Raw genomic sequence first — 18,516 nt, 5'->3', positions numbered from 1 at the left:
AGTGCTAGCCACAGCACAGAGGCCAGAGTGCTAGGCACAGCACAGAGGCCAGAGTGCTAACCTTTCTGTTACTGATTCCACATCTTAGCAATCCTCTGCCAGATCACTCATTTAGTATTGTTGACAGAAGATCTCATCATGTATGTTAGCAGACCTAGAACCACATGACCCAGGCTAGTGCCAAGCTCACAATCCTCCTGCCTCTGTCTCTAAAGTACTGAGAATGATAGCCACGCAGCAGGAATCTCATCATTTGTTTCGTGTGCATGTGTGTGTGTATGTGTTCATGCTTGCACTCGTGTGTATGTGTGTGGGGCGGGGAGGGTTGATAAATACCCATTCCCCATTATCTCCCACATGTTGGCACACCTCCTGCCTGAAAAAAGCGATTTGAACAAACTGACTAAATTTGGCCATGGCCTACTGGCTTTCTTCTTCTAGGCATTCCATTTCGGCCCATATTGTGTAGTCTACTTTGTCCCACTGACCCTCAAAACTCTTGCTTTGGTTTTTCTTCTTTCTCTTGGTAGTTGGGTTTTCATGATTTCTCCCATTTGTACTTCAGCATCAGCCCTTTGCTTTGCTCTTCCAGGGAATGAGCCCATTTCATTCTCATGGATTTTGAATTCTAGCTTTTCATTTTTTTTTTAATTCCTATTTTTAGTTGTATCTGTAGAAATTTTCTGTCTTCATTCATGTTGTCATGTATTTGCCCCTGTGTCCTGAGCCTCATCTGATAACACCGAGACCCTGGCATGAGAGTGAGACCCTGTCTTAAAACAAAACCATAACATTGAAGCTAGGGGCATAAAAAGGTTTGGAGTCGTACTAAACCTCTTTAAAGGAAAAGGCCCATGGCCACTCCCAACCTTGGTGGAGTGACAGGTGGAGGCATTGGCCACAGGTGGGGCAGAGAGGAACCAGCCATGCCTGTAGGCTTCCTTTTGAACTTTGCTTCTAAGGTTCTAAGTGTTGGTCCTATTACTGTGAGTAGTGGCCTGCTGTAATTCTCCAAGTGACAACAGATGTATTAGAGGAAATTTGCTAGTGGAGAAAGGAAAACAAAGACAAGCCTTGGCCATTGATAAATAGAATACAGCCTTTTATTCCTGTCCCTGGCTGAAACACAGTGGAGCGGCAGTAGTCCATAATCATAAAGTTATCCTTTCTATGAACCATAGAGCCCTCGTGGTGATCGCATGCTTGAGTGTGTTGGTTTATTTCTTTAGAGAGGTGAACACGGTGGTGGCACAAGGCCTTGCCCCTGTGGTCCTTGTCAATCTTCGCTTGGCTTTGTTGCTGCAGTCTTGCTAACCTTCCTCTTTCCCATGGTGCGATCCAAGACTGTGACTTAAAGTCACTAAGCACAGTAGTGAGTACATAGCGTTGCATTAAATCTGATTTGTCTTTTTCGCTGGTATGCTAGCATTATACTAAAAGTAGGACTCAGTTCAACCTCAGCCTTTGTGTGTCTGGGCAGCGTTGGTGCTCATCCTGCTGGCTCTTGGTCGCAGTTACCAGGGAAAGCTCTACAGATTTATGCCATTGCTCCTAGCCAGTCAGGACTGACGATGGTAATAGTCTTTGAAAGGTGTTATCTGAATATGATTTTTTTCACACTGGACTTTCAATTTTTCTCATCAGATAATAATAGCCATTTTTAAAGTTCCAAACAGTTTGTAGAAATGTGAAATTAAATGGGTTCTATCCTTTTTTATTTCAGGAAACATGAAAAATTTCCATTGAGTAGCCATTCTGTGAACCTGAAATGCATCTTTTTCAGAACATCTAGTGAGGACCAGGAAGTTCGGGCTCAGGAGAAGTGCTCTCACCTGGAAGCTGCTCGAGTTAGAGCATCTTACTTAGGAATGTTCTTTATTGTAGTTTATACTGTTTTTAATACTTTATTTAAAGAGTTCTCTGCTGCCTAACAAGGACAGCCCTGGTTTCCCATCCAGGAAAATAACCTGGACTGCCATATGCCCCCTCAAATGAAGAAAGGAAGGAAGGAAGGAAGGAAAGCAGGAAGGAAGGAAGGAAGGAAGGAAGGAAAGAAGGAAGGAAGGAAGGAAAGACAGCAAACTGCCTAAACAGCGAAGGAAAGGAAAAGTCAATCAACAGGTCCCCTTCCTTTCCCTGAGGTCATAGTAGCATGTATCCTGCCACATCGCTGGCGGTGGTGATCTTGTCTACATTCTGTTTTAAACTTGCAAATGAGTTAAAGAAGGGCTCAGTTAAGTTCTCTTGTCATCTGCCTGTGGGTGTCTCACTGGGGCTAAGTCTTGCTCTCCCTCCCTTCTCTCTGCAAGCCTAGGACAGTCTTGCTTTAGATGGTGTGTTCTGTGAGTCTCTCCTTTTATTTATTGTGGGAATTTCTCTAAGAGCTCTGTCATGCTTTCTCACAGACAGAATAGAAACATGTTTGTGATTTTCTTGATAGTAGCTGGGATCTATGTGGAGTGGGGAGGGGGGCGTTTCAAAACATTTTGTAGCCAATATGTTTACTTCACATCGCCAGCCATGCCGGGTGCTATGGTGTATCACTAGTCCCAAAATAGGCTGCTACAGGAGGTCAGAAGGGAGCATAGATTTTTCTAACACAGCATGTTAGATGAAATGATTTTTGTGTACTTTGAAGTGGAAAATTCAATCAGAATTTTCCACACTTTTTAGTTAAAGCAACACTGTTATTTATTGATGAAAGGTGGACCCAGAAAAAAGCAGAATCGCACACAAGGAATCTAGCATATTGTCCCTGGCCATAGTAAGCAATAATTTTTTTTCTCTTATAATTTACTGAAAGCTACATGAGATTTTTAAAAATGGAGGCTGCTTAAAATATATGGTTTTATTGTCTGCTTGGGACATATGCTGGTATGTGAGGCATATGTTCAGATAAAATTGGATCCCTTTAAGAAGTTTACTTTTCATTAATAGGTGGACTTCATGCTTGATAAATGTCAATTTCAAATGTCTAGATAATCCATTTTGGTTTGAATAGAGCCATTTGGAAAGCACCTGAGAATCCTATCAATAATACAAGAATGGAATAGATTCTCTAAGCTTTCATTGAAGTAGGCTTAAAGTCTATTTAAATTTGTTACTACTTTTTAATCTGTCTTTTGGTACACTGAGTATATATATATAATATTAGCATAATAACTTATTATGTGCCTGAATACTTGGTATTTTGAAGAGGCAAAACCCTAGGGTTGCAGTGTCAAATTTATGCATACATATTTAAGACAGAATAATAACAATAGGAAAGGACTCACAGTGCTTCAGCTCCGTTTCTAGGCATTTTATGCCTTTTATTGAATCCTCCTAACAGGGACTGCAATTTCCACTGATGAAAGAAAGTCAGAGACAGGGCACAGAAGTTGCCCAAAGCCATAGGCAAAAAGTGGCTGGCATGCACTCTGCAGAGAAGACTCCAGAGTCTTTTAATCCACTGTACCTTGCAGCTTCTCTGAAGCTGTGCCCTTCTATATTCATGCTGGTGATCCTAAAGATGCATGGGTTAGCATATAGGATTTAACATATAGGATATACATAGTTATTTCTCAATCATAAATGTGTAAATAATTTCCCAATGAGTCCAATTTAGCCACTATTTTTTATTGATAAACAGTTAAACTCAGTGGTATTCAGCTTGCTTTGTCTTTTTGTGTTTAAAAGCTAGCATTAAAAATGACAGAAGCATTTTTTTAAATGGGTACAAGCTTGTCACCATGCGTAAATAATGAGTGACCTTGTCGGATCCCCAACCTCAGTTTAGCTCAGAGTTCTCTCATCCAAAGTGTGTTTCCCCCTCTTGCTGAAATTTTTGTATAGTATTGTGTGATTTTGTCATTGCAGTTTTAGCTGTGTTCTATAAGAAAGGAATCTATACTCGGTGGTCCATTTCACACTTCCAAGGCAATCCAGAGAATTCAGCACAAGAACACACTTTTTCTTCAGTGTAGTATACATATTAGCCAGATATTGTCTAGTGTAATCATTAATTTTTTTGAAAGAACCTAATAGGTGTGGTTTTATAGAAACCAGAGTGGACGCTTCCATTCACAGGTGTTATAGATGGCTGTGTTCACATAGGTTAAGTGTAGAGATGTAGTGCTTTGAAATCTTTCTAATTTGGATAACAACAATAAGCTATGTTGTGAAAATCTTATTAGGGCTCAAATTTAAATGTCTACCCCCGGCAGGGTCCTTGTGGTCACGGAAGTCACAAGGGACCATTTTGACTTCGAAGGGAGGATTGTGTCTTCACAGGGAGAGAACCAGAAGCCAGGCTTGAAGAAGAAGCAATTAAAACCCCAAAGCCTTTTATTGCTTTTGATTAAAAAAAAAAAGGCAGAAACATCCCCACACTGAAATATTTTCTGCTAATTAACTGTCACAAATTCGATGCCATTAGGCTTAGAGTCTCTTTGGTTAACTTCAAAGTCATTAGTGCACACTGTGAAGCTCTCCCAAATTTATTTTAGGGAAAGGAAACAAATTGGCAGATCTGTAATCAATGTTTCCAAGACTTGCTTCTGATGGAACGTAGGCCCGGTTTAAAGACTCTGTGTTCATATTCTCTGGGAAAGATGGAGCTGCCCTCTGTCGAGGCGTCTGGGTTATCTTGACATTGACCACGCATTAGGAGCCACAGTTGTAAGGTGGGCGAAGTCCCTGGGAAGAACTTCTGGATTTCCACCAGGAGTGTACTTAGCTGCAAAGAGCAGAAAATGAGCCACTTCAATGGAAATTTCTTTTTCTCACCTGGAAATGTTTGCGGCAGAATGTCCACAGTGAATATGTCCTATTAAGACAGCTTCATCCTTTGGTCTTCTCTCCACTGTCCTTAATGTAATGCTTTGGGCATTGGAAAAAACATCATATAGTTTCTTTCCCTTCCCTCCCCTCCCCTTCCCTTCCCTCCCCTCCCCTCCCCTCCCCTCCCCTCCCCTCCCTTTCCCTCATTCCTCCCTTCCCCTCCCCTTCCCTCCCCTTCCCTCCCTCCTTCCCTCTCTCTCTGTTTTCTTTTTCAAGATAGGGTTTTTCTTTGTAGCTATAGCTGTCCTGAGACTCACTCTGTAGACCATGCTATCCCCTAACTCAGACCCTCCTACCTTTGCCTCCCAAGTGCTGGGATTAAAGGCATGAACTACCACCACCTGGCATCATAGAATTTTCTAAGACTCCACTGCCCTATTTGGAAAATACTGGTAATCTTAACATACTACTGGGTGTGGGTAAGACTTCCGGGCAGTCAGTGAGAACACACATGGTAGCAGCCATAGCAGTACTATTTTTGCTAGTGGTTCTGGGATGAAGACGTGAAGTGGGAGACAAGATGTCCATCTTTCTCAGAGGTTCCAAATCTAGTGTACTTCCAGCTTTACATTGGAGAAACACTAAAAATAAAGAGAATAAAAGGGGAAAAAATCAAGGTCTAGATGCTGGAGAGATGGCTCAACATTTAAGAATACATCCTGATTTTTCTCAGGGCTTGAGCGGCCTTTCTAGCACCCACATGGGGGGAGGGGCTCACAACAACTGCAATTCCACTCCAAGGGGTCTGCTACTTCTAGGCTCTGAGTGCCACATATACTCACGTGTACAGAATCACACACACATACAATATACACACATCACATACATATACACATACTACACACACACACACACCACATACATATATACACTATACACACCACATACACCCACATGCACATTCACGTACACACAGCACATACAAATGCACACATTCACTTAGAAATAAAATAAGTCCTTAAAAGTTACATTAAAATGTCAGATTCCTTACTCTGTCACAAACAGGATCTATTACATCCTCAGTGAAATACATCCAAATCAATTGTTTATGTGACTGGGCCAACTCTTTACAATAAATTTCAGCACTGTTAGAGGCTTACATTCACATTATCGATTATTTGAATATGTGAGCCATTAATCCTCATGGCCTGCATCCATTTTGCATGTATATTTTGTGTCGTCTTTTGCATTTAGATAGAGAGGAATAGCCTGAAGAAAGTAGACTTGTGGGTATTAGCTTCATTTAGTTTTTCAAGTGCTCCCTTGAGCTGATCTGACAATAAATTTCTACACTAAAATAGGCCTTCAGGATAGTGACGGCTTGGATAAACCATGAGGTATCCTTAGTAAATAAAAATAATTCATCTCACCCGAGCAAACGTCCCTTCCCTAGTTGGACAGTCTCATCCTACCCTGTTTCCTGGTTCTATAAAAAGCCTTTTGCCCTTTGTATTAAGGTTGTCTGTAATTTTAATGGAACCCTTGAATTACTATCTGGCTTTTAAAAATTGGTTCATAAAAGGATATTGAGTCTTTACATTAGGGGCAGTTGTGTTGGTTATAAGCAAACTGGTCTCCCCTAGTGGGGCTTGGAAGCCAGTGTCAAGAAAACTCCTCTGAAGTCTGACTGTGATACAGCTGTTTAAAAAGTGACCACACTGATTAATAATTCACTGTGGGCGGGGCAGTGATTTGCATCTGAATAAATGAGAGTTGCAAAGGGGAGAGAGACTTCTGCCTGGCAGGATTTTTCCTAATTGCTTGCTTTCCTTCCCTGGCATCGATATTCACTTCTTTCCCAGGGCATTTTCCTGGGTAATGAGACGACTTTGGAATCAAATAAGGCTTTTGAACACTAAAGATGCTTGCCATGGTGCTGATGGAGAATTCTATAGATTTATAATGATTCTAAGAGGTGTCTCATATCCACTATATTAACTCTCTTCTTAGAAGCTTATGAACATTGTAGCTTTTATTGATTCCAGAGAATTGGACCCAACAGTAAGCAATAAAAGTCGATGGTAACTTTCTTCCCATATAGGGGTTTGCAGATCAATATTTTGAATTTACTGTAATTTGCTGGTAATAAATGGGAGAACCGAAAGCATTGCAGTGTCTTATGGGGGCACAGCTGTGCAGTGCAGCCATTTTATCTCAGCTCACTGTGGGTCATGGGCTTGTCCCAGGACCAAGAAACAGAGTTAAGTGGCAGAGTTGATGCACTTATTTATTAAAAGGCTTCATGAGTTTGTTCTAACAACAGAAAGAGAAGTCAGATCTTGTTCACAGTGGCCTTAATTTTATACAGATGCTGAAGGAACTCCCAATTTGCATTGTCTTAAAGGCAATTAAGTTCAATATCCTGTGTTGGCATTTGATGTCCAGACAGCAGGCTGTCCCTCTTAATAGAATAGTTGAATGTGTCTCTGCTAGAGCCTTCAACAAACTATGGCAAAGTTCAAGATGGCAGGGTGGAGGTGTCTGGACTGTTCCTCATGAGCTTGAGCTAAGTTATTTAGACCTCTTTCGCCCTGCCTGCCCTCCTCATTGAGTTTGAGCAGTATGTTTGGGTGGGAAATGCTGGTGCCTGGGGTTTTGGGAGCTGTCAGAACCAAGTGTCACAAGAACACTGTTGTGGTTCTGAGTGTGCCATGGTGATATGAACCTTGTTTTGTGAGGTAGGTGACATTAAGTTTTTCTTTGTTGCAAATGGCTTTATGGAATCTGGAGATAGCCTCAGATGATGTTCTTTGGATACCAGACACTTTTTTTTTCTTAAGACAGGACCTCTCATTGGACTGGAACTTGCCAGGAAGCTTAGCTGATTGGTCAGTGAGCCCTGGAGATTTATCTCCCGGTCTCTACCAGCTCAGAACTGGGATTATAAGTATTTTACACCTGGGTTTTTCTCATGAGTTCTGAGGATTGAGCTCAAGACCTTGTGTTTCAATGAGCCACCTCCTCAATACAATAAATATAGTCGTTAAGCCCTTTTTTTAGTTTTTTTCAGACAGGGTTTCTCTGTATAGCCCTGGATGTCCTGGAACTCACTCTGTAGACCAGGTTGGCCTCGAACTCAGAAATCTGCCTGTCTCTGCCTCCCAAGTGCTGGGATTAAAGGCATACACCACCTTCGTTAAGCCTTAACCCAATGGATCTGGGTTTTTCTTTCTATTGTAGCTTCTTTTGTTTAAAAAAAACAAAACAAAACAAAACAAAAAAACTAGATTTTTCAATATGACCTAAACTAGTTTCTTTAACTTCAAAACACAACACAAAAATTTCCTTTAGGAAAGTAAACACTCAAAAGTACAATATGATGGTGGGCTAGAAGCTTTTAACCTTGAGGGAACGTGTTCACATTGCTTGGTCCATTGTAAACACTCAATGAAGTCGGCTGTTAGTCACGTATGTCTCAAATTCCCAGAGGGAGCTGTGCCTCCTTAGACGTGCAGTGGACATCTCTTTGGTGACACTGAGAGCACACACATCTGATTCCCAAGCTTGATGGTTTGGCATCAAGGGCATCGTGCGCTAGGAAGTATCCCAAGCCCCAGGAATGGACTGGAGAGGAAACTTGTTTCTCCTTGCTCATTTACTTAGGGTTAGCTGATTATCTGGCTCGTTTACGCCTTTTCTGCTGGTGAAAAGTCCTTGTTAAAAAGTAATGTGCTCGACGGACTGCACGTCAAATAAGATGTCTGTAAAAAAAAAAACAATGAGGTGTGAAATTTGCTTAGGAGAAGCTGCCCAAGTCAGTTGGGCCTCGTCGTGGAGAGATGTAACTGGCAGGTGTTAAGCTTCTCTGAAACCCCTTGGGAGGTGATGTGAGGGAGACTGGTACAAATCCAACCAGCTGTGACCTGCTGAGGAAAGACACAGTTCCCTGGATTGGACACGAGTGAGATTTAGGACATGCTAAGACCTTTGCTATCCTTCCTTCACTGGTGAAACAGGAATAATGGTGATGATTAAATGAGCCAGTGCTTGTCAACACACCGTTAAATGCCAGAGTCCATCACTACATCTGTGCTGTCCATGAGTTTAGTATAGACACACAATCCCTACCATTTCCATGAAAAAGTGTGGAGTGGAAAGGGAGTTTGTCATGCTGGATGCTAACATTTCCTACAAGCCTGGGACTCTGGCATTGCAGCTTTATCCCTGGTCCAATACTCTGGAACCCTCTTGTTAACTTACGTGTCTTACTATTCCCTTGCCCATTTCATATTTCCATCTGTTCCCTTCTGAAAGCCCCCTGTGCTCTTAGCATCCCAGTCCCCAACCCTCATCTCCAGGTAGTACCCATCATGGTTCTGATTTTCCCAGAAGCCAAGCCTGTCTTCTCAAACCCCTGAGATGCCGTGTGCTTAGTCCTGCATTCAGCCTGCCTCTCTGCCTTCTGCCTTTCTCTGCCTCATCCTTGGTCCTGGCTCTCAGCCATGCTCCCAGCGTGCTAGAGCTGGTCTCTAAGACCTTTCCCATTCATTTGCTGTTTGTGAGCCATGCAACATGCTAATGCTGGAGTGAAGCTTTTTTATCATGGCACCTGGCTGTATTCTCTTGCTGAAGTGCTCCATGGCATCCCTATTGCCTACAGGAGAAGCGCAGACTCTGAACACAGCCTGTAATGTGGCTGCATCCTTGCCTTTGTGCTCTGCTCTTGAGTTTTCTTTCTTCTCTACTTCCTTGCCTTTCTAAGGATCCAACCCATCCTGCACCCTACCTGCAGTGATCACCCATCCTGCCCTGAGGCTGCCAGGCCAGTACCCAGACCTTACAGTAGGAGGAGCAGGCAGAAGCAGAGCGTGTGTCACTTGGGAACTTTTGATTCATAAAAGCGAAGCACAACTGGTTTAAATGACAATAAACGCCTTTAGCTCACATGTCCCAAAAGTCTGGAAATACACAAAACTGAATCGTTGCTCCACAAGGGTCACCCAGTGCCTTATTTCTCTCCATCTTCCTCATCCACCTTTGATGACTATCATAAGCTTTCTACCTCTTGGATAAAGCGATGAAATATTTTCCTGGGCTCCCCAAGCAAGCATCACTTTACATCTGCTGTGCCCAGCTTGGTCCACATGCTATCTCTCAACTCATGGAAAATAAGCCTTACTACTTGCTTAGTTAGTTCAGAGGTTCTTCTGGAGCTGGCATGGTCTCTGCCATGTCAACCTTTCTAATGCTGTGATTTTTTAATATAGTTCCTCATGTTGTGGGGACCCCCTAACCATAAACTTATTATTTTCGTTGCTACTTCATAACTTTAATTTTGCTATTGTTATGAACCATAATGTAAATATCTGTGTTTTTAAATGGTCTTAAGCAACCCCTGTAAAGGAATCATTCGACCCTGAAGGAGTTGTGACCCCTCAGGTTGACAACCACTGATCTTGAGGCTAAGGCTTATATTGGTTCCATCACAAGTTGTGGTTGTGCATAGCAGTGGTCTACAGGCAAGAAACAGTGCTGGCTTTCCTCAAAGGAAACCCAGCACCCTCATCCTTTGCTGTTGAATACATTGAAGAATCTTCCTCCATCCCAGGCCCTTTCACACTGCATTTTCCACTGAGTGAAGTCCTTTATCCCCAGAGCTGGCATGGTCTCTGCCATGTCAACCTTTACTAAAAAGTGTGTGATTGAATAAAGAAAACCCATTTCGCTTGCTTTAATCCCCAAATGTGACCTTGTCTTCACCCTTGGCAGAAGATTTTTTGCCTTCTCAGTAACTGAATTTATAGGTCCTCAAGTGAATAACTTCAGTTTTGCTTTTAAGATGTGTCTGGGCTAGGGGTGAAGCTGGTGTCCACTTTGTCCTCCTCATCTTGTCATCATCACCGACAAACCCCCGCTCAATTATCTTTTCACCAGCCCCCATCTCTCAGCCTCTCATGTCACCTCTCTGTGTTCTCCTGACAGGTTCATGTCTGGAGTGCTTGGCCCTGGGCATGTCAGTATGGACAGGAGACCTTTATGAGGTAGAACCTACTAGGAAGTGACTAGGTTATCGGAGATGCCATCTTCATGGGACATAAGGGATGTTCAGAGCCGTGTGGCCATATGTAGGATGCCATCTGCAAGAGGGTTTTCTACACTTCTTATGGAACCTTAGGTCCTACTGGAGTGGGTTGTTATTAAAAGAAAATAGAATGAACGAAAAGGAAAGGAAAGAAAAGGCTATCCTGGCCCCTAAATCCCTCTGGTTTTCTATTTCACCGTGAACTCTATTCTGTACATGTTCTATCCACTGTGACCATTCACCATGAGGCTGTGAGATGCTCTCACTTGGATCCTCAGACTCCAAAACTGTGAGCTGAACAAATCTCTTATGTTAAAGAATTGCTCAACCTTAGTACTTTATTGGAGCAATATAAAGTACTCTAACATCATCTTATTTTCACAAGTACTCTAACATCATCTTATTTTCACAATGAATAGATGGGGGAAATGATATTGGATAATGGTATTTGATAATGATATTGGATGATGATGATGACGATGATGATGACAACAATGATGACAAAGTGTGTGTGTGTGTTGGCATGAATGCATGTATATGCATGTTACATGCATGTGGTTTGTATGTGGAGGGGTGTGTGTGCACCTGTGCATGTGAACTGAGGCCAGAAGAGGACATTGGGTGTCCTGCTCTATTACCATCCTTATCTCTGGAAACGATCTCTCATTGAGCCTGGAGCTAGGCTGGGAGCTAACAAACCCCAATGCTTCTATTGTCTCCACCCCCACAGTGTTGGGGTCACAGGTGTGTGTGACTGCACCTGGCTTTTTAGGTGGCTACTAGGGATCTGAAGTCAGGTTCTGGGGCTTATGTAGCAAATATTGATACCCAAACAAGCCATCTCCCAGCCCTTGGTACAATACCTTTATCTGATGAGCCTGTTGCTCTAGTCCATTGCTAGTCTTCCGTGGACTTTCCCTGGGGACACTTGGTAACCTGTCCATACAGCCAGTGATTTTAGGTAGAGAAAAAAACAAAACAAAACAAATACTGCAAGAAATGGGGGAGGTGCTGCTTTAGTGTCATGTACTCACTTTACACCTCACCGTTGTGGTCTTGGTATCATGGCTCTTCTTTCTCTGTGCAGAAAACCATAAGCTTTCAGGGCAGTCTCCTGGAGCCTTCGAGGGTTGTTTGAGAGCCACGTTTGCCTTCTGCTCCGGTTCATCAGCAAGTACTATGTGAGATCCAGATCTTTGATACAAGCTTTTCTGTCCTCTGCCTGTGCCTCTGCGCCTAACTCTTGGTGACAGAGTGAAGTGGCCGGAGCATTCCTTTAGGAGAGTTGGCCTCTGGGTGAACCCACCCCTCGCTGCTTTCCCACGGTGCTCCACAGTGAGCCTTCTGCTGTAGAATGGTGCTGCAGTGCATCGGAGTGGTATATAGGTCACCACTATATCACCTTTCACCTTTATCACTTTCCACCTGCACAGGAAATAACATCACAGCTTAGCCCTCGCTGCTCATATGACAGCCTAGGAAATTACTATTCCCTAAAGGGGTAAAAAAAAATCTTAAGGTAAAAAGTGTATGCAAACCAGTAGTCTTTAAAGGGATTTGAAATAACTAACCTCTAATAAACAACTGTTGAAGCAGTGTTTCCTCCCCTGTCTGGCTCTCTAGGGGTCATGCTTAGGCACTGGCTTTCTTTAAAGTTCCTTGGGTGACATTAATGTGCAGTCAGGTTTCAGAATCACTACTTCAGCCAAATCAACCAGTGCTCAGAACTTCTGCTTGAGCAGAGTTATATCTCTCTGTCATTTTCAACCCCAGTTAGCATTTACACATCCAGGTTAGACTATGCAATCTTTTTTTCTTTTAATTTTTTATTGGTTATTTTATTTATTTACATTTTAAGTGTTATCCCCCTTCCCGGTTTCCCCTTCACAACCCCCCCTGTCCCATCCCTCCCACCTGCTTCTATGAGGGTGCTCCCCTACCCACCTACCCACTCCTGTGTCACCACCCTGGTATTCCCCTAGGCTGGGGCATCAAGCCTTCACAGAACCAAGGGCCTTCCCTCCCATTGATTCCAGATAAGGCTATCTTCTGATACATATATAGCCGGAGCCATGGGTCCCTCCTTGTGTACTCTTTGGTTGCTGGTTTATAGACTGCACAATCTTGCACCCGCTGGTTCATTGGGAGTCTGGACCTCTTTCCCTGAGTAGCCTTTTAAATAGGTTTTATTTTGTTCTGTCCTCTACCTCACATGTCCCTGTCCATGGCCAGATACCCCTACTGTGATATAATAGGCCCCGGTTGGCAGCTGGATCAAGAGACCCAGAAGCAACCACCTGACTTAGGAACCTGCTAGGAGCCATGAGGTAAAGACAGGAGACACTTAAAAGTACAACCTGCAGGAGGTGCTCTTTGACATATCTCCTTTCAAGGTGCACTCAGGGTGCTTGTGCCTAGTACGAAGTGTTCTGAAGTATTCTCTCAGACTTGAATTTCCTGGTTCTGACCCAGTTTCTGACACTGTCTTCCCAGTCATCTTGTTGCCATAGAAAGTGCTGGTTTAGGCCCTCAAAATAAGGCCAGCCTTATTTATTTATTTATTTTTTCTGTTGCTTTGAGGAGACCCAGACTTTCCTGCTGTGGCGGAGCTCAGCAGATCCTTCCATGAGTGCTTCTCCGTGATGTTGTCCTAGCTGTTTCATCTCCTTCCAGCTCTTCTCTCTTCCCTGGCACCTAGGCTCATTGCTCTCCATACCATCTTACATGCTGAGGATTCCAGTCTCTCTGTAGCCCCAGCCCCTTTCTTAAACCCGAATTCATACATTCATTTACCCATGCAGATGCTTCAGGGTGACAGCTGCATATGGACACTCTTGATGTTACCCATGTCATGCTGAGCTTCTGTCCCACGAAACTCCCAAAATACCTCGGGCTCCTAATTTTGACTCCTCTGTGAGTTTTCTTTATGTTCCGTGTCCCACACCTAGCACTTTCATACAGTGTAGACAGACACATTCTTCATATGGAAGTACCTCATGCCATCTTCCTTGCAAGCCATTTTCCCCCCATTTGAGGCAGAGGCTGGCTGGTAAAGGTTCACACACACTTGTTAGATTTCTTTTGTTGTCCTGAACCTGCATGAGTTTTCTTCTTATAAATTTGAGAAAATATTTTTAATATCTTCAGTCCCTCTGTTTAATCTGTCTGTCTTTTTTGTTTTGGGGGTTTTTTGTTTTTGTTACTTATTTATTTATTTTTGAGATGGGGCTCTTGCTATATCTAGCCAAAAATGGCTTCCATTTCTTGGGGTCAAGAAATCCTCCTGCCTCAGCCTCCTTGGTGCTGGGGTTCTGTGTGAGCACACTGTGCAAGGCCATGATCAGTTTTACTGAGAGATCACAAGATAAAGACAAGTCTCAGAAAAAAATTACTTATACTTAATACTAATTGTCAAGGCAACTATTTAACATTCTTAGAAATGGAACAGAGTATATGTTAAGGAAATAATAATAAATAGCAGTCTAAAAGATATTAAGCCCCTGAGAACAAATATATTGGCCTATAGTCCCAGCACTTGAGAGACCGAGGCAGAACATTGCCAATATGGGCTACAACCTGAGACTGTTTCAAAACAAAAACACAAATTAAAATAACAACAACAATAACAACAACCTACCCCCACCAAGAAAGAAAGAGAGAAAGGAAGGAAGGAAGGAAGGAAGGAAGGAAGGAAGGAAGGAAGGAAGCAAAGTCATGGAGCATTCAGTATCTATGAAAATACTTTAATCTTCTTAAATATGTTCTCAATCTGGAAAGAATTAATAAGCATATTTAGTTAGTAAAGATACTTCTTACCCCTCCATTTCCTTTGTATCCTGTTCCCTGACCCACCTCCAGTTCTTGTCCTAATACAGCTTTTAACACATATGCCCTGTATACTAAATGCTAGCTTTGGTTTATGATCTGGGCCAACACACACATCTTACCTAATTATCTAAGTCCGCGTTAGTGACCTTATCCCGACAGTAAGGAAAGCAAATGAAGACACACACATGGAGTACCATGGGGGCATAGGCAGTAAAATGTCCTGATGCTGTTCATTTGTGTCTGACCTGTGCTGATTTATTAGCATGTGGTCTCCATACGTTCGGGCAGTGGCCACCGCCTTCTCTGCCTGCAATTGCTAACCCCCTGGTATTTGCAGACTCAGGCAGCTACCGTTCACAAGGTCTTGGCCACGGCACATTCATTTCTCTCACTTTATTACCATCACATCTGATTCCAATTTGCTACCAAATTGAGTTTCCCATCCTGAGCCTGACATTCGAGCCTTCAGGTGGATTAGCTCCTTCAGCTTGGTTAGCATGGAGGCTTCCAGGTCAGCTGACAGTGGCCCTATTAAATGTCCTTTGCTCCTCATCCTGGAAGCCCAGGTGCCATTCTCTGGTGAAGGGGAGCCGTGTGAGCCACTGTAACCTTTCTTCTTATTTAGGACTCGTAATTCTAGGCCTACTGGAAAGGCTTCTGATTAAAAACAGAGTCGGGTCTTATCCCCTTATCTTGACTTTTCAGCAGCTTTTTCTGAGAGCAAAACAGCCAGTTTATGATCGGGGTTGTTTCGAGGAATATGATTGATTGAGCCATCAGTTACCCGCTTGGCTTTTCCCTCTTCAGTCTTCTAAGTTCTCTATTTGCATATATAGTTGATATAGCATCAGATTTATTACTTGATTGCTCTTACTAATAATGCCTCTAGTATCGTCGAAGCTGCTGTCTGATCACGTTTCTGCCAGAGCAATGGTAACCTTCTGGGCTCTAGGCCTTTTTTGAACAAGGTATGTCAGTTCTTTCCTGAAAGACACAATCTAATGAGTTATGACTTTTAGAGAATCTTTTTTTTTTTTTTTAAAAAAGGCCAAATACAAAACTAATTTCTAATGTTTGCTTAATCAAAGATTCATATGCAGAAAATTGTTCATTGGATTTCTGTGTGCACATCAGCCCCTGAGGAGACTATCCTGGTTAAAGACTGTCTTCTTGTCATCAGTAGATAAAGGTACATTTCTGTTTTAGATCAGGAAGCCAGTGTTAGCAAGCACTGTAATTTTAAATCAAAGATTCAAGGGGGGAAATGTAAAAACAAAGAAAATGTTCGCTTTGGAGGAGGAGGGCGCTTCATTTCTTAAATTACTGATTGTTCTCCCCCGCACTAGCCAGTGATACATTATACTAACTCCGTTTGGGAGCATGTTTATAAGTTAGCAGGGAGGTATCTTTATGTCTAAAGCCCTTGCCACATATCTTCCTGGCCTCTCCTCCGATGCTCTCAAGGCCATTTTCTATAAGCTGTGCTAGAGTAAATTGCACTGTTTAGAAGTGATGTCTGAGGCCGTTGCCCATGACAAACATTCAAGATCCAACAAAAATAGAGGGCAGGCAAGGTGAGTGTGAAGCGGGGATGGGGTGGGGGTGGGGATACCTTTCCATGGGAGATGCTAGGGCTTCTGGGAGACACCAAAAATGAGCATTCTGGGGATGAATGGCCAAATTCAGACTGTTCAGAGTTTGTAGTACACTGATTTTTGAGTTTAAGTTGGCCTGGGACTCGTGGCTCCCCGTTCTTTAATTACTGTCATCAAGTAATCGGTCAGGAGCAAGGCCTCTTGAAGGTCTGTAGTGGGTGGAGTATGTCTGAGTCAGGAGTTTGTGTGCGGTTTGTTTGCTTCTTTGGCTGATTGTGAAGGGTTTTTGTTGTTTCTTTGCCTCTCTCCGATTCTGGAGATAATGATCTTAATTTGAGGTAAGTGTGAGAGCGTGCTTTAGAACTATAAACACTCCGGTAATTGTGGCTGTCTGGTTACCTTTTAGAGGTTCATTAACCTACTTTTCAATACCTAAGAAAGAAATGCCACCCGTTTTGAGAAGTAATTCCAGAAGAAAACCCAGTTGCAGGCTCCCTTTCGAATAAGAGAGTGTGACGTTTGGTATATGTAGTGTTTTGCCTGAATTTGTTTCCTTGGAGGGTAAGTCGGCCTGACTTAATAATCTAATTGCCCTTTTCATTTCACCTTTCAGTTAATTATAATGCTCCGAAATTCCTCCTGCTTCTATCTATTGCTGGTCTAAATAGCGTCCCCACCCCCCAGTCCTTCAGACTTTCCTCAGTCATAGGGCAGTGCAACTCAGCTCAGTGTTTCAGATAAGTGGCCTTGAGCAGATCGAAAGGTTTTAGGCTTCCAAATCAGATCAGCTGTTTGTAGCATAAACTTCCCCTTCAGACCTCTTTTCCACAACAAGAGTGGGATTGGGAGGGATCCAACATAAAATTATGTCATCGAAGTCTTGGGTGTCTTGACCAAGGCCAAATCAAGTCTGATAGTGTCCATTCGTGCTAGTGTTCTGGTGACGTTGGCTGGTGTGGCATCTCCCATGTGTGTTTTCTCTTTTCTTTTGCAGAAGGAGCTGAGCCTCCCCAGAAGAGGAAGCCTGTAAGTACAAGGACTCTCTTTCCTCAATCTCCTTTTGCCTTGTGTGTAATGTGGTCATTATTGGCGATTGTAATGTGGTCATTTGATGGCAACTGACAGATTAATCAACAAACAACATGAATTCATTTATAAAAGGCAAAGAGTAATGATTTCATTATTATTTGCTGGATCTGTGTGTGAGCATTGTAAACTCTTACTAACTCCTAAAAGGATCTTAAGTTTGAAAAATTCAGTTATATAGCCAAGCAAAAATGTGATTTGATCTGCAGCTAATACAAAGTATCGTGAATCGGGAGTTAATGCTTTTCCATACTTCTTGAAATCTGTAGCTGTTCTTTCTTACAGATTTTTTGACACTTGAATGGATGAAGTCTTTGAGTGAGCTACGCTTCGTGCTATTAGATCCACTCTTGTTGAAATGATGCCCATAACACTCTTGTATTAAAATGGCAGATTTGCAGACCTTGACTTGATTCCTTGTAGGATGTCTCCACCTCTCATTTTTAAGGCTAATTCTATACTTGTGCAGATCATAGTTTTATTCCTTGGCCATTGCCAGAGTGAACTTGCTCTTTAAGACTTCACTACCAGTAGGATAGCTTTCTTACCATTAGCACTAAATAAGGGCTGAATTTGAACCTTTGGGATTTTATATCTGGTTTGTTTTGAAGTCTATGGTACAGTTCCTCTTAAAATGGGGTATTTAAGATAAGACTGGCTAATCTCACTGTGGATGAATAAGAAACTATATGTTGACTATCTTCATCTCTTGATGAAGTCTAAACAGCATAATTTGGGAACATTTTTGAACTTTTTTTGTTGTTTGTTTTTATTTGTTTTATTTTGTTTTGAGACATAGTTTCTCTATGTAGCTTCAGGTATCCCGGGATTTCTAGACCATTTTATTTCTTAGAGTGCAAGCTTAGACTGCCAGGTAGACAGCTGCTCACCTTGGCCTCTCCTGACTCCAGCTCCTAGTCTCACTTCCTAGCTAGAGATGAACGGCCCCATCCTTCATGCAGAAATGCCCTTGGGGTTAAATGCTTTTCCTTTCTGTGTCATGGTTAGGACCCTGTTCCCTAAACCAGACTTGTGATATTTCTCATCACAATGAGAAATCAGAAGGGAGAAAAGTAGAAAAGCTACATGAAACCCCTTTGCAGGCAAGCAGGCTTCTGTTCTCTATACATGTATTTAGTTCTTAAGCACCCTGGATTGTTCTCT

The 18,516-nt window shown here is 42.5% G+C and overlaps 1 protein-coding gene across 13 annotated transcripts in view; it reads left to right on the top strand.

Annotated features, from left to right (window-relative positions):
• Mast4 (microtubule associated serine/threonine kinase family member 4) overlaps nucleotides 1-18,516 on the top strand; it is a 604,035-nt gene that overhangs the window by 299,705 nt on the left and 285,814 nt on the right. For all 13 annotated transcript variants that reach the window (XM_031360602.1, XM_031360600.1, XM_031360598.1 and 10 more), the window contains one exon: nucleotides 17,261-17,292. In XM_031360602.1, coding sequence (XP_031216462.1) covers nucleotides 17,261-17,292 — 32 coding nt within the window. The remainder of the gene's footprint in view (nucleotides 1-17,260; nucleotides 17,293-18,516) is intronic.

The sequence above is a fragment of the Mastomys coucha genome, unplaced genomic scaffold (assembly GCF_008632895.1).
Source record: "Mastomys coucha isolate ucsf_1 unplaced genomic scaffold, UCSF_Mcou_1 pScaffold8, whole genome shotgun sequence".
Taxonomy (NCBI): domain Eukaryota; kingdom Metazoa; phylum Chordata; class Mammalia; order Rodentia; family Muridae; genus Mastomys; species Mastomys coucha.
This window is presented reverse-complemented; position numbering and strand designations above follow the sequence as displayed.